This window comes from Bos grunniens, chromosome 10 (assembly GCF_055505025.1).
Source record: "Bos grunniens cultivar Pamir isolate PY7600 chromosome 10, Bosgru_T2T1.0, whole genome shotgun sequence".
Classification (NCBI taxonomy): domain Eukaryota; kingdom Metazoa; phylum Chordata; class Mammalia; order Artiodactyla; family Bovidae; genus Bos; species Bos grunniens.
In genome coordinates this window covers 98,189,241-98,214,415 of record NC_141174.1, presented here as the reverse complement: position 1 = coordinate 98,214,415, position 25,175 = coordinate 98,189,241, and the positions used below count along the sequence as shown (strand labels likewise).

The window sequence follows — 25,175 nt, the reverse complement described above, 5'->3', positions numbered from 1 at the left end:
AGACAGATATAAAATGTTTTATATAAAAATGATTCTTTAAAAAGGCAAATCAGACTAAACATCTGCAATGAGATTAACTAAAGAAAACTTCACTCAGCACTCGGTTAAGAGTGAAGCAAGAGGTCCTGCACACGGCACAGCATTCCGAAGCCATCAGAGCTACAGCGGAAACTCGGAGCAGTGTTTAATGACGCGGCTAGAGAGACTGTCAGTTCAAATCAAAATACCTGACGTGGAGCTGCTTTGCCGTCTGGACAAAGCAAGACTGATCCGTCTCCTTCAGCACTTCCTGAGCGTAGCCCACGAGCCCGCTGTTCTCCAGCAGCCCCTGGTGCTCTTCCATTTGGGTCTGAAATTTGTCTAATCTTAGTTTCTTAGAAGCATCAATTGCCTTCAAAACAGATGATTTCCTGTCTTCTAGGATTTCAAAGAGCTTTTCAAAATGTATAATTGCATCTTCTTTAGCCCGCTCTCCATTACACTATTGTAAAAGAAGCAAAGCATTAGCTTATCTGCTAAATCCAAATGCCTTTTCATAAGGAGTCAAAATTCAGCACAACAAACCCAAATCCTGGAAGGAAGAAGATTTTGTCTGGCACCTTGAAGCTGTCAGAACAATAACTTGACATCAAATACACTTAATGAGGGATGATGAGCAACTTTTAGACACAGTTTGTGATTTTATAATAACTGTATTTCCTTAAGCTTTCAATCTCCAAAGTCCAGCAATAAACAATGTATTCAATGAAATAAAAAGCAACGTTCAATCTGTATATGAAGGAACATAGGCAGAAATTATCTGATTTAACTAAGGACACAGGAAAAAAAAATCTGCAGTTATTTATTCATTTCTAATTCAAGAAATTTTATTCTTTCTACCATATTCCAATTTTTTAAAAAGGTAACCCACAGATATAAAACTGAAAAAAATTACATTACTAAGATATAAAATTGTAACTTTTCTCTTCAAATTAGTATTAGTGATATATTGGGTTGCCCAACAAGTTCATTTGGGTTTTTCTATAACATCTTATGCAAAAATCCAAATGAACTTTTCAGACAACCCAGTAACTATAAATAAATTGTAATTTAATTAATACTGATTTAATAACATGTTATGCAAATTAACTTCTTTATTCTTATTTTTCTGTTCTGAAAACTAGGGATAAGAGAGACCATGTAGGCTTTTCTGAAGATTGAGAAAGATTATTCATTAATACATAAATGCATACCTCAATGTCACATATTTTCACCATATACACAGCTGTTCCACTACTTTGCCAAAAAATGATCCTCTCTATAAGATGCTTATTGAACATTTTGGATGTCCACAAAATCAGAGATTGACTTGACTTTGGAAATAAGACTGCAAAGCACTTACAAGCACTCATAATACACTCATAACAGCAGCCAACAGTACAGTCTTCGAGAACATTCTTAAAAGCTGACAATATATGGCACAAGTGCACTGTACATTTTTCAGTGGCTTCTGGCCAACATTTATAATGAAAGGAAAGTTTTTCCAGATTTCCTTCTCTTGTTTTCTAACCCCAACAGCCAATCTTTTAAAGGGGGGATGGGAAGAGAGAAAGAAAGTGATGACATTCTGGTAGTTTTTCAGTGACATAGCACATTAAATTCAGAAATATCATTATACACAGGTAAAGAGGAGGCTGTTTCCAGCAAAGTATAATTATAGATAAAAGACAGTGTCGCAATCTTCACCGAGAACGGAGACAAATTTTCTAGTACAGAAGACTCTTACTGATAACCCTACAAATACAGCTTAGGTCAAAGGTACAAAAAATGTTAAATGATGTCTCCAGGATCTCAAGGAGTCAGTGCCTACATGAATACTTAATGCCTGAATTGCTCAGTTTTCAAGCTACTGAATGACAAACTCAAAAATAAGCACTGGATTTCCTTATCTCAGAAGTAAAGGCAGGACTTCCCTGGCGGTACAGTAGATAAGAGTCCTCCTGGCAATGCAGGGGACGCGGTTTGCTCCCTGGTCTAGGAAGAGTCCATATGCCGTGGGGGCACTAAGCGCGTGCGCCACAAGTACTGAAGCCTGCACGCCCTCGAGCCTGTGCTTACAACGAGAGGAGCCGCTGCGATGAGAGGCCCCTGCACTGCGCCCAAGAGGAGCCCCCGCTCGCCGCAGCGCGACAAAGTCTGCACAGCAGTGGAGACCCAGCACAGCCAAAAATACATTTTAAAGAATAAAGGCAGATGACTGAGAAAACTATGAGGACAAACTTAAAATGACGACAGATACAATCTCTGGGTGGTATGTGCCACCTGCCTGGGTGATAATGTGCCACGTGTTAGGGATTAGAGTAAACTGTGAAGAGTTTGTCAGTCAGACACAAATATGAAAAACAAAACCCTACCTTTTAAATTACACATAAAACCAACTTACTTAGGATGGTGAAAGCAATCAGCAAAATATTAAAAACTAAAGCAATACTGGTAATGTGCTAATTCACCCAATTTTTCAATAATTTAACCCACTTTTATAAAGTATTTGTTTTAAGACGTAAGTCTCATGCTAGTCAGAATATTTTTATATTTAATTAAAACTTTTAAAGGGATCAAGAGTAAATGACCTTCAATTTATTTCAAATAAAGAAAAGAAAACAGGGATCAAAGTCAGTGAAGAATATTTATAATTTTAAAATAACCTAATTCTATCCTCTTTTGCTATATTTTTAAAATGCTATCAATTTTTCCTATTTTTTACTGAAATATAATATGCAAAGACAAAAATGTACACGTAAGTGTAAGGATTACAGTCTTTGTGAACACACCCATGTGACCAGCATTCAGATTAAGTACTACCAGTATCCCAGAAGCTACCCCATGTAGCCTTTCCGGACACTGGCCCTCCGCCTCTTCAGCAGCTCCTCTCCTGAGCAGCACTGCCTAGTTTCGCCTCTTAGCCTCACACAGCGAGTCCTCCTTTGTGTCTGGCATCTTCCCTTCATATTAGTGCAGGATTTATCTACATCGTTGCCCACAGTTGTAGATATTCATTCATCATTGCTATTTACATTCCACTATTGATGGGCTTTTGAGTGCTTTCCATTTTGTGGCTATTACAAATAACACAGCTACAAAAACCTTTTTCTTATTTTTTTTTTTTTGCAGCTATGAACATTCTAATACATGTCTTTTGGTGAACATATGACAGGTATATATTTAAGAATATCTGGGAAATTTAAATAAACCTAGTCCTATTAACATACATCTTTCAAATGCAATTTGTTAGTTTTATTAAAAAAATAGATAATTTTGAAAGCTATTATTTTCCTTATGTTGCTACTTTTGAGACATGTCTCAAAAAAAAAAAAAGATAGGTCTCAAAAGTAGCAACATAAGGAAAATAATGTTTTCATCTGTGTTTCAGTATCATTTAATCACTACCTCTATCAGCACTGATCACACAGAATTCCATTCCTTACCTTTGTTTTCCTAGTCCCAGAAAAGCAGGGGTGGAAATCTAACACAACTCTACTCCCAGCTCATAATATACCCTTAGGATTTTATGAATGAATAAATGAATGTCTAAATGAATGAATGAAAAATATGCAAACCTCACCTCTGAAATATAAAAGAAAAGAAAAATAACACTTACCTCTGTTTCTTTCATCAACAAGTTTAGCTCAGAAATTTGACTCTTCACCTGGCTCTCCTTGCCAATAAGGTAATCGATATCCTTTGAAAGCTTCTCCTGTTAGAACATATTAGAAACACAAATAAGTAGAAAGAGAAGTGGAACAAAGGGCTTGCAGAATTTTCTTAACACAGCATCCTCCTCTCTCAACTCTAGTGATTACTGTTATTAACCCAGGGTAAACAGTCACTGGCTGTAAGCACACAGGCCCACAGATACGAGCAATCAGAAGTAGGTTACCTAAAACACACCAACAAAAAGAACAAGGTAAAGCACTCAAAAATTCCGAGTCTACAAACTACGTTTTTGTTGTCTCCCATCATTACTCCCAGAATGATGCCTCACAAAGCTTCAAAGTAAATAGAAGAGTAGCAATCCAAATAGTGTTTTCTTCCATTAGGTTTTACAACACACTCAGGAACACTGACGCAGCACACACACAACAGGAAAAAAACAAAGAGCCTTTCAAAATAATCTGCATGGTCCACCCAGCCTAGATGGTCATTCAACAGCCATACCACATGCAGTGACGAAAACACAGACGTGTAATAGGTAACTTGCAGAGCTTACTGCATAGCTTGTTTATGAAGCAGTCATTTGGCACTGGCACAGTTTACCACAGAGACAGTCACAGGTTTCGATGAGATTACTAGCACAGTCCACAGAACACAGTATGCCCAAAATGGATTGTAAAACCAACAACCATACCCTGAAGTAAGACAGGCTAAAAAATTACGACAGACAACATATTCTGAGTCTAAGCAAGACTAAGAAAATCCAGAAAACACCTCGCAAGCTGTAGCCCTGACAGAAGATCTGGGCATTCCTGGTCACAACTGGTGACCAAGGGTTGAAAAGGGTTATTAAGAAGCAGGGCAGAGAATTAAAGCTTTAGGAATGAATCTCCTTCCTATATCATCTTTTTTTTTTCCCCTACTTAGACCATGTTACAGGGTAAGAGAAAGTGTACACAAATCAAAGTAACAGGTCTCTCTGGCAGGACCCACCTTTACAACTCTTTGGGACACCCAGGATCAGACCCAGTGAGTTTCCCTCACGACTCAATAGAGGGACAGAGGAAAGGCCTGTTAGGTGGAGGAATAAGATTTCTGAGGAATCAGGGCAGGACGGGACCAAGAAGGAAACTGCAGGATGTTAAGGATCAGAAGAGACATTAAAATCTTGTGTCTTAATACAGCATTTTACAGACGAAGAAACCAAAGCGGAACACAAACATGACACAGTAAGAGGCTGAACTGGAAACTTCCTCATGCACACTAACCACGCTGCCACAGGCAGAGGCCATGCCTCCGCACCAGGCCGTGAGGAAGACGCCAGTTCCTCCAGGACCCCACCCCTGTCTGGCCCAGGTTAGGACCAAACCCACTGAGTGTGAGTGCTGGCACTCTTTTTAGCTACAGCAGCAAAGAAAGGAATTTGGACAATTAAACTGAATTGGACTTAGTTCTAAGTCAACAGATGATGTTAGCAGGGCTAAACAGGCTAGAGGAGGAGAGAGGACAGAATTCAGAAACACGGTCCAAGGTCTGAGCGGTTCCAGTGAGCTGTGATGCTGAGAGCAAGTCCACATCCCACAGCAGCCTTTACCTGAGACAGCTCCAGTCTTCCGAGTCCCCTTAAACCTGGGCAGTCTGTGTTAAGACGAGATCTGTTTTAACCAAGAATCAGTGGCCCATTTATTCATAAGCCTCCAAAAAGTATATGCAGCAGACACAGATACTAGACACTCTACCTGGGAAGCTCATCTCATCTGGGGAGCAGGTTTAAACCCCTTGGTTCTACTAAGACCCCAGCTCTCCAGGAATGATGAGAAGCTAAATTCTCAAGGAACCCAAAGCTGCTCAAAGCTAGCTTGGTTCTCAAATGTTGGTAAGTACCAATCTCCTGAGAGCCCATGAGAACACAGACGCCCAAGCTCTTTGAAGGAGGTCAGCACTGGCCTCTGTAACTTTACCAAGTGTCCCAGGAGACTCTAAGGCCCATCAGAGTGTGTAATCACCCCCTGCAACATTCCAGTGAGCAAAACTGAAATATCATAAACCTGTCACCTAGATCATGAAGCCCTCTGACGTAAAACCTAAAACCAAGTAAGAAGGATGATCTTAGGAGATCTTCTTGTTATTTTTAGCCAACCCAAATTATTTTATCCTTACTAAAAAGTGAATAAAATGAAAACTCCATAGGGAGTCTATTTTTTCTAAAGTCTGAAACATAAATGAGAGAAATTAACAACAGAATACAAAGGCTAATTTAGGTGTATATTATTGCCAAAGATTAATTCCAGGTAACAGAAAAAAAATTTTTTTGGACAACTTGTGTAATATTCAACCAGTAAGAAACAAACAAAAAAGAAGCCAAAGTTAAAATTAGCAAACAGTGGTATATTGCCGGTGTGAGGCACAAGAGAAAAACTAAGACAGGATTTACTCCCTCACTTGAAACAACTAACAGAACAAATGGAACAGCTCTCAAGACACTGGACATCAAGAAACAAAAAGCAGTGACCTTGAGGGATGGGAAACAAGATGAGCCTGTGGTGAAAGCATTAGTCGCTCAGTCATGTCCGAGACTTTACGACTCCATGGACTGTAGCCCACCAGGCTCCTCTGTCCATAGGATTCTCCAGGCAAGAACACTGGAGTGGGTTGCCATTTCCTTCTCCAGGGGATCTTCCTGACCCAGGGATGGAACCTGGGTCTCCTGCACAGCAAGAGGATTCTTTACCATTAGAGCCACAAGGGAATATGGTGGCCCCGGCTTATTTTCTGGAGAAGACTTCCCAGACCTGATGCAGAGAGTTCAAACTAAGCTCAGGATCTCCTGTGAGAAGAGGAAATGCAGCTGAGAGTCTGGGAAAGCAAGAGTTTATAGACTGTGACACCTAAGAACAGATAGCCACAAAAAGAAGAACTCCAGAGATTTACCAAGGGCCTCTCTTCTTTATTCACAAGAGCTTTGGTCAATTCGTGTGTATAAGGAAATTGCCACAGGCTGGGGAAAATAACACCCACAAGAATTGAAACGAACAATTTTAGAGCTCACACAAGTTGAGAATAGTGCCTATTCCCCACCAGTCAGACTAAAAAAGAAAACATTAAAACCCTCAAAATTCACAGGGCATTGGGAAGAGTAAACAAACAACTTTAATAGTCAGATAAAATTAGTCCCAGACCGAAATGCTGTTCTGTCCTGCCTAAGAAAGCTTAACACTAAGACCCAAAAGGAGCAAACTGCTCCCAAGTAAATTAATCATACACTAGAAGAAAACCCCCAAAGAACTGTAGGAATACAAAAATATCCAGGGCTCAACAAGGTAAGCTTTGCAATACCTGGCAGCCAATCAAAAGTTGCCAGGCTTGCAAGGCAGGAGGGGAATCCAACTCAAAATGATGAGGAAAATCAGTCAAAATTGACCTACAAATGACACAGGTTGACAGAATTAGGTAAACAAAGGTGGACAATAAACAAAACCTGTAACCCACGTGTTCAAGAGGTCAGGCTGAGCATGACAGACCCACAAAACACGAAACATGAAACTGTAGGTAGATATGCCAAAAACACATACATATATTGTTAAAGGAGACAACAATTTAAATGGGTGGTAGATTTATAAATGAATGAATTCCTTTTAAAAAAGGAAAAAAAAATGAAACAAAAAAAATTTTTTTTAAGTATTAAGAGGGCCATGTATAATGTTAACAGACAGCAAGTAACTCAGGTTTAGCTAGTATCCACAGAATAGACAAAAAAAGTTTATACTTATTCTACTGGTAAGCAACAAGAATCAAGCGTTTTAAAAAAGCTACTAACCACACTCAAGGTCATGGCGCTGGGCTCACACAGGGATGGATCATAATGAAGAGTCCTTTGTCCCTCTCAGCACTCAGACTTTAGAACTAGCACATTACAAGGACAAAGAGCTGCCTGGTCACATATACTAACAACCTAATATTAGCAGATCATTAAGTAATGCTTCAGACTGTTAACTCATTTCAGTAAAACAGATCACACAATCTGCCATGATTTTATACAGAAAAAAAAGTTAAGGGTCTAAAGTTATAAAGAATCAAAATTTAGTTCTAAAATAAGCTCTACCTTTAAGGTTTTGTAGGCACTGCTCATGGTGGTTACGCGGTGATTGGAATGATTCCCACCCAACTTACAGAGATGACACACTGGCCTCCTGCATAGTTCACAGTACATGTTTATCCTCTCTGTTTCATGCTCTGGGCACATCAAAATCTATTGAACAAAGGATAAAAGTGGGATTAAGGGTCCTCATAGATTACATACACTCAAAAGATGTCAAGTAATTGGATAAAGTACCAAAACACAAGGATTTGCATTATAAAATCACTAACTAAAGCCATCTAAAGTAATAAAAGAAATAAAAAAGTAAAAAGAAATAAAAGCATTTGGTCCATCGTATGAAAATTGTCTACATTAGAATTATTGTTTTTTAATTTAAGGGTTCAAATGGTCAATTAATTATGTAAACGTTATTTCCCCTAAACTTAGTGCTAAGGAGTTGAAAATTTCTTTCCTATCAGACTTAAGTAAAACGCTTAAACAAGCTAGAAAGGTCCTCTGACCACAATGACTAGGCAATTATTCATGATTATGATCAATGTTTATAAAGTATTAAAACAAACAACCATGAGAACCTATTGCTTCATTATCCTCACAAGAAATCTGTCACTAAGGAACTTGGAACACTTCATCATACAAGGTTCCAAATGTTTGGTTTTACATATTGTTTACCCACACAATGAACAAATTTAGGACTGTGCTTTCCTGATTTTCATTTCTACCTTTTTATTTATTCCATAAACTATCATCATAGTTAAACTGAATTTTATATAATATAGCTGTTTTCATTTGGAAGAAAAGGATTGTTTTAATCAAAAAGCTGTTAATTATTCCACAAGATAATATTTTAAGCAGCTACAACTGGTCTGATAGCTTAGAAATTTTTTTTTTAATTCTAATACAAAAAGTCCTAATACTAATATGTAGCTCCAGGAAAAATAATGGAAAAGATTTCAAATTTTTAGGCACATCCAGGTTCCTACATTCTCAAAGCCATTACAATTAGAATATAAAACTTGGCTTCATGCAAAGAATGCAAGAACTCAAAATTACAAGTAAATATTCTATAGGATAAGAGACACCTTTTTAGAATTTTACCACAGTGAATAACACTTGGAGGGAAAAAACTTCTCAATATAACTTCTTCATATTTCATTCTCTTATCAATCTTACATTTGTAAACAGAACAAGACTATAATTTATACTCAAAAATGGTCAACTTTATGAAATTAACTCCTAAAAACTAAAGCCCAACATACTTAATAATTATAGGTTCCTTCATGATAGAATAGTACTAATCAATTTAATTAATATTTTAAAGGACACATCAAACACTAGGTTGAAGTCATAAATTTTTAAAAATCTATGACCTTAAGCATTTAAGCTGAGCTAAGGAATATAATAGCGAATTTTAAAGTATTTAATAAGTCTATTGCTGCTGCCGCTGCTAAGTCGCTTCAGTCGTGTCCGACTCTGCGTGACCCCATAGACGGCCTCCTACCAGACTCCTCTGTCCCTGGGATTCTCCAGGCAAGAACACTGGAGTGGGTTGCCATTTCCTTCTCCAATGCATGAAAGTGAAAAGTGAAAGTGAAGTCACTCAGTCGTGCCTGACTCTTCATGACCCCATAGACTGCAGCCCACCAGGCTCCTCCGTCCATGGGATTTTCCAGGCAAGAGTACTGGAGTGGGGTGCCATTGCCTTCTCCGAAGTCTGTTGCTACACTGGCACAATTTGAGAAAGAAGTCATTCCAAAAAGCACAGGCGCAGGCTGCTCCTGTTTTAATCCACCACACCTACCCCATTTAATATGAAATGAGAAGTATTCAGCTCACAGTTTCAAGATAACTTTGAAGACTGGTTTTTTTTTCCATTTTTCTATGGAAATGTCTTATGCTTAGTGTCTTATGTTTAAGAACATAAATAGAATTCATATTCACACAAGTTACTAGGTTTAGGGGAATGAGAACAGCAATCAAAAGAATCAATTACATGTTTTAAATCTATATAAAATCAGAAAGCAGTATTAAGTGAAGATGTCAAAAACACATTCTGCTTTTGAATCACATAGTAGGGCAAACCACAATGCATAGAATCCTTTTTCAAAAAACAGAGTAATGTTTATTTATTTATTTACCTGGAAGAATAATAAAATAAATCACAATGTATCCTTTATCTAGCTTCAACAAATATCCATTCAGAGACAACTTTGTTTCATCTATAACTTCATTCATCAAGTTCCTTTGTACATTATTACAGAAACTACCCAAATACTTAAAAATGCAAATTCCACTTCAGATACTATATAACCATTATATCATAAGCTTCAAACTATTCGGCTGTAATTACTCTTATTTATTCATGGTACAATTTAGGTAACTAAAAATGTCAGGATGTTGCCCAACCACACCTTTTAGACAATGACAGGCTTGTCATATTAAAGGACAAAAGCTTTTTAACTTTAACTATCTCAGTCTTTAGAGAGTATATCTGACAGAACTTTTCCTCTATTTCTCAGTAATCATTACAAATACTCAGGTATTGTACATCATTGTGTTTTAATAGAGTGAACCATACTACTGCCTTCTAAGCTCTGGGGACGTTTAGCAACACACTAACTCTTGCCTGGAAAATCCCATGGACGGAGGAGCCTGGTGGGCTGCAGTCCATGGGGTCACTAAGAGTCGGACACAACTGAGCGACTTCACTTTCACTTTTCACTTTCATGCATTGGGGAAGGAGATGGCAACCCACTCCAGCATTCTTGCCTGGAGAATCCCAGGGACGGGGGAGCCTGGTGGGCTGCCGTTTATGGGGTCGCACAGAGTCGGACACAACTGAAGCGACTTAGCAGCAGCAGCAGCAACTCCAACTATAAGGCCTTAATTTCTCCTGTCAGCTTTTAAAATTATTTTCCTTCTGTCAGGTTCTGGACTTGGTATAATTCATCTCATCATATTAAGTTTAATACACTAACTTCATAGAAACGTCACTCACCTTGGGTCTAAAGTTCGTGGTTGGACCCACATACTCATGCTGCGCTTTTACAGTGCCCCATGGATGGTAAATTTTGAAGCATTCGTTGCAGTAGCTTGCGCTGCAGTCCATGCAGCTCTTTGTGGATTCCTGAGGTGGTGGCTTACAAAGGTCACACATAATGGCTGTGGCCGCCCTGGCTGCCTGCCGATATCTTTCAACAATAGTTTCCAAAGTGAAATTTCGAAAAAGACCATTGATACCCCGCTCTCCAAGATCCACATCATGCTCACAGCCAGGACAAGGAAAAGTGGTTGTCCTAGGGGTCAGTGAATTGCGCTTCCAGCCTGTGTAATTAATAAGTTCTTGTTTAGTTACATAGGTAGGAAAATGAATAGAATGAAAAAAAAAAAGGAGTCATGTTTTGCAAAGGTATGTTTCTACATATATATTCCAAGAACGTAATACTCAAAGTGGCTGCATATGAATCAGTTCGTGTACTGAAAATTCTTTTTTTTTTAAATGGTTTTTCCTTGGCATACAAAAGCCCAAGCTACTAAGTTATCAAATCAAAGATGAAAGAAATTATTCTAGAGTAAATCCCATATAAATCCCATATTAAATCAGGTATGTGGACGAAGCATACAATACTACACAGGGTCAAGATTTTTTGAAAGTAAACAATTATATAAACATGGTTATTTTTATACATCATACCCAAAGGAATGTGGCTTGCATTTAAATGAAAATATCCTTGGCTGATTGATAGTAACTGACTTTATACACAAAAGGGCAGGAGCCCTTAACCCAGGCAGGGTCCATGGATTGATTACAGGAAGATTCAAATAGTTTAGTAAACTATTTGAAATTGCATGCAAAATTTTGTATCTATGTATCCATACATACTTTCTGGTTAAACAATCCATAGCACAAAAAAATAAAAAGAAATTAAAAAATTAAAAAAAACAATCAAATCCATAGCTCAGATTCTCTGAAAAATACGTGACAACAAAATTATTAAGAAGCAATAGAGGGTATCCCACTGTAGTATTGTTTTATCTAGAAAATTCAGTTGGCAAAATCATTAGTTAATTCAATGCAATCTATAAGAGAGTGAAAAGCTTATTCATAGACCTAGAATGTAGTGACTTTAAGAGGAACCAACCATTTATTATCTTCTTATGACCTGAAAAAAAGAATCATTAAGATTGTTTAATTCAGTAAGCCAAAAGATATACCAAAAATACTACAAGTAACTTTACAACACACCTTTCCTCAGTAGTATCCTGATTTTAACAAATCAAGAAACCAAGGCATGACAGTCCTTACCCACAGGTTCGCAGGAGTCTGGGGTGGTCTGTTTAACACAGGGGCATGCCTATCCTGCTTCCTCCTCTCCTGCATAAATCTAGTCCAAACAGGTAGTCTTGGTTGCCCACAAAATAACTCCCTAAGTACAAACACAAACTGTTTTGGCTATAGCCTTCTTTCATACTACTATCCAATACCAAAAGTGAGCGGTTAAATCTAGTAAATCACATTTAGAAAACATCTTTAAACAGCTGTATTAATATCGCCTAGGCAACATTACTATCATTACTGAAGACTATCTTAAAAGATGTCTGACATATCACTACATAGGTAAAATTTAGTGATCAGTCCACGGTATGAGACATTTGAAGTGACTTTACAACATGCAAAACAGCATTAGGCCCCCAAAGCTACTTATGCCACAAGCATGCAACTGCATTATTTTAAATTTTAAATATCTTCAAAAAATTTAGACATTTTTAAACTTTACATTTAAAAATATACCCAAGAAAGCAGTCACATAAAAATGTGAAAATCCTATGTAAAATATATCCTTGTAACAATTCCAAAAACATGCAATATAGTATGAGATATTTCACACCACAGCAGGCACATAATAAAATAAGCAGCAGAACTAGTTTTAAAACACATGCCAATGAAAATTTCATTTAGTGAAAAAACAAGCCAAATAATTCTGGAAGTGATACAGTGCAGTGGTCAAGTTTAAACAAATGGAAATTCATATTTAGTTACATGCTTCCACACATGAACTAGGTGATAAAAATTAAAATGGATAACTAATCTTAACAGTCAATGTTTTAAAAAAAGGAATTATTGGTTTTATGAATTGAAGGTTGTGCTCAATTAAGTAATGGGGAAAAAACAAAAATAAATTATGCCAGTAAAATCATGCTTTAACATGTACACTGGTGACACCCAGATTTTGACCCTCATGTTCAGAAATTTCAAAAACAAGTTTTATCCCTTTTCTGTAAACCTCTTTTGTTTTTACAATAAAAAACAAGATGTAAGGCATCACACTGAACTACTTAAACCAGACAAACTATTAAATCAATATATCTTGGCTATTTTTCTAAACAGATCTTAAAAGCTCTCAAAATTTTTTTATGAATCTAAAGAACTTTTATTTTGTCTGTCTTATCTTCTACCATCGTTTTCATAAAAATAAACAATAAAATATACTTCAGGGCAATAAAGAAAACAAGACAAATCTAAAGATATTCTGAGAAGTAAGCCAGATGGAAAAAAAAAAAATCAAGTCAATAGAACTAAGAATAAAACATAACAGAATCAATATTTCTCTATAACTCTGCTAATCCAGTAACTATTAGCCAAGTGCGGCTATTTAAATTTACTTAAAATTTAATATAAAAAGTCAATTCCTTGGTAGTACCCACATTTAAAATTGTCAAAAGCCATTTTTGGCTACCCTCTTGTATGGCACAGGGTCAAGCGTTTCCATGATCACACAAAGGTCTGTGGACAGTGCTGCCCGAAAGCACGGTATAACAGGATGGGAGTAATGACCACTTAGAAAGGTAAAGCAGCAAACAGGCCAAGCGAGACAACTTTCCAAGTCAAATTCCATTCATTGGGTTAATGATATTTGCTAATTATCTGAACACTCTCATTTTGCAGAATCAACACTTTCCCCCTATACCTTTAACTTCAAAGACAGATTAAACCAGTTAAGCATAAAAATGAAGACTCCAAAATTATTTCAAACTGGTTTATAGCAAATCCTCCCTCAAAAGTCATCTTTCCATCACAATTTCCCACTTAAATGATAAAAAATAGTAATAAAGCATTTCAAAATCGAGTATTTCAAAACAAAAATTCATCACCAATCCCAGACCTATTCCAACTGCATTATCTTCTGCCATATTCTGGCTGCAAACTACTCCCCACTGTTACTACCTGGCCACACAGTAGACGGTATCTCCTCAGTTGACATCATGCTGGCTCCCTGGTGCTGTGCAAAGGCTGCCGCCTTACGCACCACCTTAATGCAGCCACATTCTGACCATCTGATGCCTATGAGTTACATTATCCCTTTGAGTATTAGATTTTCAAACTGCAAAAACTTTCTCGACTACCCTTTGAATCAAAAGTGGGTAATGAGCAATTATTTTTTTAAGCAAACTGTTCCTACCTCTCCTCCTAATTACTAAGTTTCAACACTTCAAATTCTCAGGGTCTCACTAAAACCTATAAGAGAATGGATTACGTGTGGCTTCTAGAAGTGGCTTAAGATTTTTAAATTGAGCCATGTAGAAGAAGGTGAGGAAAACAGAAAAGGGTAATATTTCAGGTGTTTATTTTCTCCACCAAAATTTAAGGTATCACCAGCATTTTCCCTCAAAAAAAAAGTAGCCAATTTTACTTTAAAGGTCAACTGGAATAAAAAAAGAAATTATTTTAATATGATGAGTTGGCCCACCTTTCACACAAAAGCAATGTACATTATTTATTCACAATGAGAAAGACCCAAATGTTAAAACTCAGATCCCAAATAATTTAAAATATTAACAAAAAACATACCATATGCATAAACAAGCAAAGATTTATGGTATTAACTACCAAAATTATCAATAAAGTGAAACAAAGTGAAGTCGCTCGGTCACGCCCGACTCCTTGCGACCCCATGGACGTAGCCTACCAGGCTCCTCTGTCCTTGGGATTTTCCAGGCAAGCGTACTAGAGTGGGTTGCCATTTCCTTCTCCAGGGGATCTTCCTGACCCAGGGATCGAACCCAGGTCTCCCACGTTGTAGGCAGATGTTTTACCATCTGAGCCACCAGGGAAATAATCAATACATTTAGGCAAATTAAGGTACTGGCTTAGTTAACCTCCCCAAGGCAGCAATATGGCTGTTAATTTAAGCTTTGCTCCATTAAGTAAATGTAAAGCATTTTTAAGGTAACATTTAAAAAAATAGTAACAAGGGGATGTCTTTTTCTTTAAAAATATCCCATCATGGATACATATACCTGTGTGTGCATATATGACAAAATGCAAGCACTAATAATCAGAACTCCCTTTAAAAACATCAGAACTTGCTTGAAAATTTAGTCCTGTTGACCTTTAAGTCATGTCAGCCCAATTTGTTCACTTTCTACATGATTTTGAAGACTTGACCACTGATGATGATTTTAATTTATCTCTATAAAGTTATTTAATTTAAATCCAACACTATACTGCCTGCGGCCACACAAGCAATAAAGCATTTTCTACCTCTCCACCCCAAAGATCTCCGTTGTGATGCTGTGAACAATGAACAGAAAGCTGGATTTAGAATTTAATTTCAAAGAGAAGATTCACAACATGTTAACAAAAGATAAAGCAGTAACTGTGTCCTACACATAACACAATTATTGAATTGACAGTAAAAAATGTGTTCCTCCTGGTACACATGGTATTTATATAAAGCCACCAATGTAAAGCATTCATCGAGGTTATTTTATCACAGTTCAGAATTAAACACTGTTGGTGCAGCAATTAAGAGCCTATACTTCATCCTGTGGATCTGTGTTTTTAAACAATCACATATTTGTGTTTTTAAACAATTACTTATGGTAACTGTTGAAAATACAAAGTCAAAGTAAAGTATCTTTGCTTGTTTTAAGTGACCGAAATCAGCACAATAAATAAATATTACTAACACTGATTGTATCTTAATGACAACAGACAAATGGGACATGACAACAAAATGGGAGAAAAATCTTGTGTGTATATATATACACACATATACGACCAAAAACGAACAGTTATACAGCTCTTTTAGATTTTACAACTTAATATGCTAATGTTATAGATACACATCTTGCTCTCCCTTCAAGGCGTCCTTTTATTTTAAAATGTGTCAAATGAAACATGCAATGCAATTTGAAAGAAATGCATGTGAAAGTGTAAGCCACACATCATTTTACATTTTCCAGTGTGTGTGCACTCAGGCATGTCCGACTCTCTGCGACCCCACGGGCTGTACCCAGCCAGGCTCCTCTGTCCATGGGATTTTCCAGGCAAGGATACTGGAGTGGGTTGCCATTTCCTCCTCCATTTTCCAATAGCCACATTAAAAAAGTAAAAATAAACAAGTGAAGCTAATTTTAGAAATACATATTTAGTAATATATTCAAAAACTATCATTTCAAAATGTAACATAAAATTATTAGACATATTTATGTTCATTTTTTCCTTCTAAGAGCTCCACATGTATCCCTCCATTCAGACTACCGTGTTTCACGTGCTCAACAGCCATATGTGGCCAGTATACTGGACAGATCTGGAACGTCTGCTGCGAACATACCTAGAGCACTACTACTCTCCCATGAGACAGCCATCATATTCTGCAGTCACACCCTTCTCCCAGCTAAACATTCTTATTTCCTTTAATCACTCTCCACAGAGCAGCTTTCTAACTTGTCCCCTGTCAGGACACAGTTCAGATTAAAAGGGCTCTTCCTAAAGAAGAGGGAAGAACATATCTAGTAAATCTACTTTTGATCTCTTGTCCTGGAAAACAATGCCATTATCAATGAAGATAAGCCATTATGGCATGCTCTATACAAATCTCATAGCAGACGTTTGCCATTCAACATCCATGCGACAAATATTTATTGAATGGCTACCAACTGCTGGGCTAGGTAAGTTCCTGGAAACAGAAACAGTTAACTATTTTTTATTCATATTTTATACTGATTCTATAAAAACTAACCAAGTCTTAACATTAAAAGCCTAAATATAATAAAGAATTTCATGAAATACACATGTGAGCTCAATCTAAAGATCAGTAAAAATACTAGTATTTAACTAGAATCTCATTTAATGGACTGGGCTGAACATTAGTATACAAAAAGTGGATCTTGTTCATCAATCAAGCCAGGGTCCCTAATTATTCTCTAAGAATCTACTAATAGAAGATGAACTTTTATCTGGTAGAATGGTTTCAAGCTATCACCGTCTTTCCTACCCTCCTCAGTACACCAGTCTCCTCTCAGGAGGAAAACATGAAAGTGATAACTTCACAAAGAGCAAAGCCCTCTCCACCCTCATGCACCCTGCACCTCCCAGTTACCCAATGCTCCCTTTTATGTATACACATACAACTTTTATGTGCGTAAAATACCCTCCAAGCAACTAGTGATTACCATTTAAAGAAAAATTCATGGATTTAAAATACCATAGTACCACTCTTAGCACAAATCTCCTCTTATCCACTCTCTAATGGAACACACAGACACAAATACTGCCCAAGGAGATTCCGTACCATAGCACAACCAGAGGTGATGGCATTCTCTAGCATGCAAATGAGAAAAAGATCTTTTTCTGATTTAAAAAAAAAAAGTTTTGTTTTTGGGTTTGTTTGTTGTTTTTTTTTTTTACAATATTAAAAAGTTACTCCTAAACGAAAGAGAGAGAAATAGAGTGGACAAAGGATGAAACTGGAAACTTCAAAGCCCAAACTAGGCAGAGCTGAAGCCCTGAGATCTGGTGCTCATGGCCACTAGAGGACTCTCCTCAACAGGAAGGAAGTGCTGAAGGTAAGGCTGTGACATTTCTATCCAAACCTTTGCCTCCCCTTGATTCTCACTGCTCATTCTGGCCCTTAATTTTCCAATGGCCTTGTTCCCAGTGATTTCAAATTCATTTTGATCTACATTAATCCTGCAATAGATGTTCAGAAGAAAAAAATACCATCCCAGTAGTGTTGGAGAAGACTTGAGAGTCCCGTGGACTGCAAGGAGATCAAACCAGTCCATCCTAAAGAAAATTAGTCCTGAATATTCATTGGAAGGACTGATGCTGAAACTGAAACTCCAAAATTTCAGCCACCTGATGCAAAGAACTGACCCCTTGGAAAAGATCCTGATGCTGGGAAAGATTGAAGGTAGAAGGAGAAGGGAATGACAGATGATGAGATGGTTGGATGGCATCACCGACTCAATGGACATGAGCTTGAGTAAACTCCCGGAGTTGGTGATGGACAGGGAAGCCTGGCATGCTGCAGTCCATGGTGTCGAAAAGAGTTGGAAACGACTGAGCAACTCAACTGAACTGAGATCTACTTCTATAAACTATTACAGAATTCCACTGTTTAGCTGATGTTCAAAATTGTTATTTTAAAATCTGGATCAAAAAAAATGGCTGAAGAATAAAATGTATTAGAATGATACCAAATAACATTACTCTGAAAGGCTTCTGGGACTAGGCATTACATAGTCTCACCCTTTAATTTTGCATATTTATTTACCTATTACCAAACATAGAAGAGTCCCTAGTAAGTACTTCAGTAGTCCATTATTTCAACCCTCCTATAAAGGACATCACAGGGTTATAGAACATGCCCTAAAATACAGACACAGTTAACAATGGGTTTAACACAAAGCTGGTGTTCAACATCTAATATCCACTTTAAATGAATATCAAAAGACAATTAAAAGTTCATTCTGACATTTTAAAAGTTCATTTTGAGAGAGAGAGAGATTCTTGTATAAGTACAGTTTTAATTTATTCACCTGGAAAGATTAACCCCCAAAATGATGAAATTTCCCTTCTACAATTATCTCTGAACATATAAACAAGCTTCATCAGCCGGTTCTACCACATACCTGGTCTGCTAATTCTGTCAATTTTATCCACACTAGGGGAGGGAAGCCGAAGTCGAGGACTGCTCTGATTGGAGTTGTCAGACCCCACGTCATTGAATGAATCATCAAGCATCAGTAAGAGCTCCTTCACGCATTTATGACAGATGCTATGCTGACAAGGGAGAATCAACGGGTGGGTGAACAGCTCCTTGCATGCCGGGCAAATGAGCTCTCTTTCGATATTCTTAATGGTAACCTTAATGAGAAGCAGAAATCAGAACAAAAGGCTTTTAGTGTGTAAATACATTAACTTGCTTATACCCCGTGTATAAATACATATATAATTACTACCGAAAAGAATTAAAGATTTTTTAAAATCTGAAGTTTCTTTTTGGGCTATGAAAGTCTACACCATTATTTTATCCACCCCCTCATCATCGCTTGGCCTAGAAGTGAACGAACGGACATGAGATTTTACATGAGATGGTAAAAGTATATATATATATATATATATATTTGAAATATGAGAAAAATTAGCATAAAATATTTGGCATCCATAATATTTCGCCTTCAGTGAAATTCTGAAAGTAGATTACTTTAATAAAAATTAAGAATATAGCACCAAAAAAAAAAAAAAGAATGCAGCACTAAGAACAGGATTATTCCTATTTAGCACATTAGCTCTGTAACTGACAAGTAACAGGAGCTGGTAAAAACTAGACTAGCCATTATGTTCCTGGATCCTATTTGAAATCTACTTACAAGCTGAATGATCAGCAATTTTCTACATTAAACGTGATCATTTTCCACATGCAGAAACTGTAATGTATGTAAAATACTTGAGGTTCTCAGGCTGAATACCAAAGCAGTTATGTTGAAAGCACTTTATGAATACTAAAAGGGTAGGGAGGATTACAAAGAACCAGTATAAGTGCTCTCAATGCTACAAGCTTGCAATATTTTCAATGAGAAACACTTAAGACTCATCACAACTATAAAGGTCTAATGACCTCATACCAGCTTTCCCATCCTTTGCCTGTGCAGTTTTCCCTCCATGGATCCCAAGCTTCAGGTGCTATGAATCTATATTTAGCATCCTTGCAATTGTAATAATGGTACAACGTTAGTCAACCATTTCAACTACACACAGAAAATTAAAACTGAATCAATTCACTTCTTTTAGTTAAATAAAAATGTATGCGAGTCTATTCCCCTTAAAATGACACCAAGTGAGTTAATAATCCCTGACGACAGTACTTCAGCCAACGGGCTTTATCACTGTCCGTGGGTCGTGCAATGCAGCGGTTCTTGCTGCATCACTCAATAAATTATTTAGTAAAGCCCGCATCACGTCAGTTTTAGAAAATCTGGAAGATATCCACACTTCACAATTCACATCAAAGAATACAGAATCTTCACATCCTATCTCATTTCATAAAGAATTTGACACCTAATTCAAAGGGAAATATTGTCTTTCAAAATCCAAAACAGATTCTCACGCCCTATTTTATGGGAGGTTTACCTCTCATTGGAAGATCTAAAATCATTTCCACTTTTCTTGTACACAGAGCAGTGTACAAGCTTTCTAATCACGATGGATATAAAGCAATTCTTACGCAAAAGAAAAACGAGTGTTCATTTTACATACATTGAAGGGAAGCAATCTGATTACTAGAAATGTGGTGTGGTGGCTCCCCCAATTAAGCCATTTCAAAATAAATGAGGTTCGACGGAAAACCAACAAGTTGAGAAGAACTGCACTGCACACCCGACTCCCTGAAACAAAAGCACTTGAACCCCGACAGCTGCCGGAGCAAGTCCGCCCCGCGCGGGCAGGCAAAGCCGGGGAAGAGCCAGCGCTCGCGGCGACCGCGGGCCGGGCTCGCGGGGGTACGAGGAGGACTCGAGCGCCAGCCCCGCCGTGCTCCGGGACAAAGGGCGGCGGTCCCGGCGCCCGGGGCCGCGGCGGGCCCCCGACTCCTTAAGGCGAATTCGGCAGTCTGAAGGCCACTGGAGAGCCCCTCCCCAACTCCCCGAGGCTCTCAGGTGGGCCATCGCCGCGCCCGAGGGGCGCCCCCTTCCGGGCCCGGGTGACCTCGAATCCGACCCTCCCCTCCCAGGGGCAGACAGGGGGCGCCCGGGGTTACAGAACCGGCCCGGGGCGCGGAAGGCGAAGAGGAAGCGGGGCCACCGCACGCCCGCCCCCGCTCCTCGGGAAGAGAGGCTCGCTCCCGGCTCAGGGCAGCGGAGACCGAGCGCGCGGGTACCCGGCGCGCCGCCCTCGGGGCTGAGGCAGCCGCCGCGCCCCTACCCACCAGCGAGTCTGAGCCGTCCCCCTCCATCGCAGCCTCGGTGTCATCAACGGCAGGGCCCCAGCAGGCAGACGCGCGGCCCCGGGGAGGCTCTGGCGGGCGGGTTCCCGCGGCGGCCGCCGAGCCTCGGTTCGGACCCGGAGGGCAAGCTGGTCAGCCGGCCCCGGCCAGCGGACCGACGCGGGCAGGAGGCGGCCAGGGCGGACTACAGCACAGGCGCGGAGAGCCGAGCTCTGCTCCTGCGACGGCCCCGGGAATCGAGGCCCGCGACCGGCTGCGGCGGCGGCTCCTGCGGACTGCGGCGGGGCGGGCGGCCGCGCGGAGACCCAGGCGCGGGCCGCGGCGGGCGGGGCGGGGCGGGGCGGCGGCGTCGCCCGGGCGACAGCGCCCACCGCACAAAGGGGGCGGGGAGGCCCGCGGCCGCGCGGCGGGCGGGTGTGGCCTGCGCCGGGATCCCCGTGCTCCGCCGCCGCCGCCTCGGCCCGCTCCCTGCCGCCCGGCGCGCCCGCCCGAGCCGCGGCCGAAGCCCCCTGACGGGGTCGGGAGCCTCGGAGGGGCGGAAGCGAAGGCGGGGAAGGGGCGGCGGCGGCGGAGGGCCGAGCCGGGGCGGGGCCGAGGTGGAGCGGTCCTGCGGCGCCGCAGCCGCCTGCATCCTGGGCCGCTTCTCCGCGCCATCCCTCGGCTCTGCCTCCGGACGTCCGCGCCTTCGGTAAAGCGCGCCTTGAGCATCACAGACAAGCACCACTTCCTGACCCTAGACGGGGCGGTGAGGCGAGGCCGAGCCCAGACCTCCTTCCCCATGTTGTCGCACCGGTGCCGCGCGCGGCAGGGAGGCGACCAGGGAAAGAGCCGGCTCACACCGCCCTACCCGGGCCGGGGGTTTCCCCGAGCGGGTCCCTGCCCCAGCCCCGCACCCCTCCTCTTCGGCCCGATGCGCAAGGCGAGCTGCACGTTCCCTAAAGGGTGCTCGCCAGGCACTCATGCTCTGCTTCTGCTTTTACACACCAAGGCGCGGCGCCGTCACGCACGGCACGTTCTTGCCCAGTGGCGCTTGGACACGCCGCAGGGTTGGGGTCCCTCTCCCTGGGTACTGGCCAGGAATTGCAGCGTTCCTACCCGACTTAGGGTGTGCGTCCCGTCCATGCCGCCGCTGCTCTGCGGGTCCCTGCCACCCAGCCCCGGCATGGAGGGTGCGGGGAAATGGGGACAGGTGGTCCTGAACTGCTCCCACACCCACGCACCCGCTGGTGGGCGCGCCCAGCCAGTGGTCAGGCCCAGCTTCTCCAGCTCGAAGACTGCTGCTGCTAAGTCACTTCAGTCGTGTCCGACTCTGTGCGACCCCATAGACAGCAGCCCACCAGGCTTCCCTGTCCCTGGGATTCTCCAGGCAAGAACACTAGAATGGGTTGCCATTTCCTTCTCCAATGCATGAAAAATGAAAAGTGAAAGTGAAGTCGCTCAGTCGTGTCCGACTCTGTGCGACCCCATGGACTGCCGCCTACCAGGCTCCTCCGTCCATGGGATTTTCCAGGCAAGAATACTGGAGTGGGGTGCCATTGCCTTCTCCGAGCTCGAAGACTAGCTGCGCAAAATTCACCTGCTGAAGTCCAAGCGCGTTTCCTCCAGATTTCAAGACAATTCGAAAACAAATGAACCTGGGTTTGTTGAAAGCCGTCTTGTTAGATCAAGCCCCTGCCCTTCCAGCGGGCTAAATAATTCCATTCTCTTATGTGTAGACTGAGAAAACAGGCGCTCTAAACAAACAGCTGGGCGAGGGAACCGCAGAGCTGTAGCGCGGAATCCCGAGTAGGTTTTGACCCGCTTCCCACTTTTATTTCCTTTTGGGACAAGTCTCTCGCTGTGACCAGTTCCGCCGTCTTTCCACAGCACTGTCAGCAGAGGTAGCCTCTTCTCCAGACGACAATTAAATGACAGTGTGGCAGGGTACAATTGAGAACAGCAATGGACCGTAGCAATGGTCTTTAATGGAATGCCCTCAGTTTACAGATAAGGTGCAGAGAGGATGAACACCTCACCGAGTAATGCCTGGTTGCCTGGCTTTACAGGCTCGAGTTGAGGCTGCTTCCTCCCCACGGGGTCTGAATCGTCCTAATCCGGGGGAACTGAGGCAAATAAATGCCTGCGAAACTTAGTAGCCTGTACGATGTCCGACACCATGTTCTCATATACATTTTAAAAGGCTCAACCATTAATAAGCATCATAAACCAATTTTTGTTTTTAATTATGGTTTTTGGGTTCAATAATTACCCTGTCTCTCTAATCTTACACCACCCCACTTGAATAGTGCGTTAGTCCAAAACGAATCAGTTAAAGTACAAACTAAAAGAGATTAGGTTTCGTTAACATGAACTAAAAAAAAAAACTGTAGAGACAACATTTGGCTGCAAGTAAACTTGAAAGTCCTTCCATTATGCAAATCAAATGCCAGTAAGTTGCCATTTTCCATCTTATTCTCAAAGTTCAAAAGTTACCTCAATGCACTTGGTTGAGAATGGGGGAAACAGGCACCTTCAAACTTTTTTGTAATAGTGCAGATTGGTTTGGTTTATTTGAAGGGAAATTTTGCAAATCCTATCAAAAAATTTCAGTGCTTCTACTTTTAAGCAATTCCACTTCTAATAATTTTCCCACTGAAAGACGTGTGTGTGTGTGTGTGTGTGCACAAAAATATGTACACAGATCTCTGAGGGACTTTATTTGTAGAAATTAAATATCTACCATTCATAATGCACATTCACACCATGGAATACTATTTAGCAGTTAAAATGAATGCACTGATGAGAAAGGACTTCTAAAATAGTGTAAAAACAAACCAAAAAAAAAAAAAACCATATGGATTCTGTATGTTGCCATTTTGGCAAAAATAAAAAAGATGAGACAAGCAGGCATATTGTTTATGTGCACAAATAAGCAAATAAAAGTGTCTGCAATAGAGCACAAGAAATGCTAACAGTGTTGTGAAGAAGTAAGGGGATGAAGCAGGTGTGGAAGACACTTTCCTTCCATTGTAGACACTTTCCTTCCACATTGTATTGTTTGCACTTTATAGTATGTACTTGTTTTAGTTCTAGAAACTTTTTAATGTAATTTAACCCATAACCGTTTTTATACTTATGTAAACTCATCCATATACTTTTAAAAGCAAAACAGGGGAGGGTGAATATTGGTAAGAAGATAGCAAATTTGAAAACCACCAGTCTAAACTGCCACTCTCCCACCTACCTAGTCATTGCTCTTCCCATGGCTGCCATGCTTGGGGTCATCTTATCACTTTCTCCCAACACCCATCCATCTATCAAAGAGAACCAATACCTTTCTCAGTTGCTCAACTGAAAGTCCTATGGGTTTGGAGATTTTAAAAAATCCTTCTCTCTCCTTTCCCCATCCCTCTCTCTGACAGCCTTCAAATGCTCTTGCAGAAACACAAGAGTCCAGTATTGTATGTGGGGCCCAGAACTACTATGCTTCTTCTTAGTAGGTACTGGGAAGCTTTTGAAGATGTTTAAGTAGGAATGACACAGAAGATGTGTTTTGTTTTATAAATCCCTATTCTCCCAATTTGTCCTGCATACACTATCCCTTGGTGCCTCCTCCCCCTCAGTTTGGAGTATCCTAGTACCTTCTTTTCCAAGTTTCTTTTAAAACATGGGTCAAAATTCAACACAAGGAAGCCTATTCCACATCTGTCACCCACTCAGTCGCTTGACCTTTATACTCTTGCCTACATTATGATATCTTATGCTTGTTGGCATTGTGTAATTGCTCTTCTATCACAGGGCCATGAACTGTTTCGAATCTATCTGTTTCATGAAGTCCAAAAGGACAATTTCTCCTCCTTCACCTGCTAACAACCACCACTCCCAAAACACACACACACACACTCACACACACACATTATTCAGGTCTGGTAAAATAGAGGCCCAAAAAATGTTCATGAGCTCACACTTAAAATATAAACCTGATACCCTTTAGGCTATACAGTATTCATTAAATTAACCAGCTCTCTTTCCACACTGATTCCTAATACCACACAAGAGATTAAATTCCAGGCTGAGTCATGTCCTAATGGCCATGGTGCGTATCTCAGTCAGTGCCATGAGGCACCACTGGCTCTTCATCTGTTCAGTCTGAGGTCAAACAGCCAGAGTACCATTCT

General features: G+C 40.5%; 1 protein-coding gene across 1 annotated transcript in view; it reads right to left on the bottom strand.

Annotated features, from left to right (window-relative positions):
* TRIM36 (tripartite motif containing 36) overlaps positions 1–21,297 on the bottom strand; it is a 30,692-nt gene extending 9,395 nt beyond the window's left edge. Inside the window, exons 1-6 of the mRNA XM_086323282.1 lie at positions 21,001–21,297; positions 18,707–18,941; positions 10,785–11,110; positions 7,793–7,939; positions 3,638–3,733; positions 228–481 (exon numbers count right to left, since the gene is read on the bottom strand). Of these exons, the coding sequence (XP_086179408.1) occupies positions 228–481; positions 3,638–3,733; positions 7,793–7,939; positions 10,785–11,110; positions 18,707–18,941; positions 21,001–21,027 (1,085 nt within the window). The 5' untranslated portion in view covers positions 21,028–21,297. The remainder of the gene's footprint in view (positions 1–227; positions 482–3,637; positions 3,734–7,792; positions 7,940–10,784; positions 11,111–18,706; positions 18,942–21,000) is intronic.
* Positions 21,298–25,175: the final 3,878 nt, after the last annotated feature.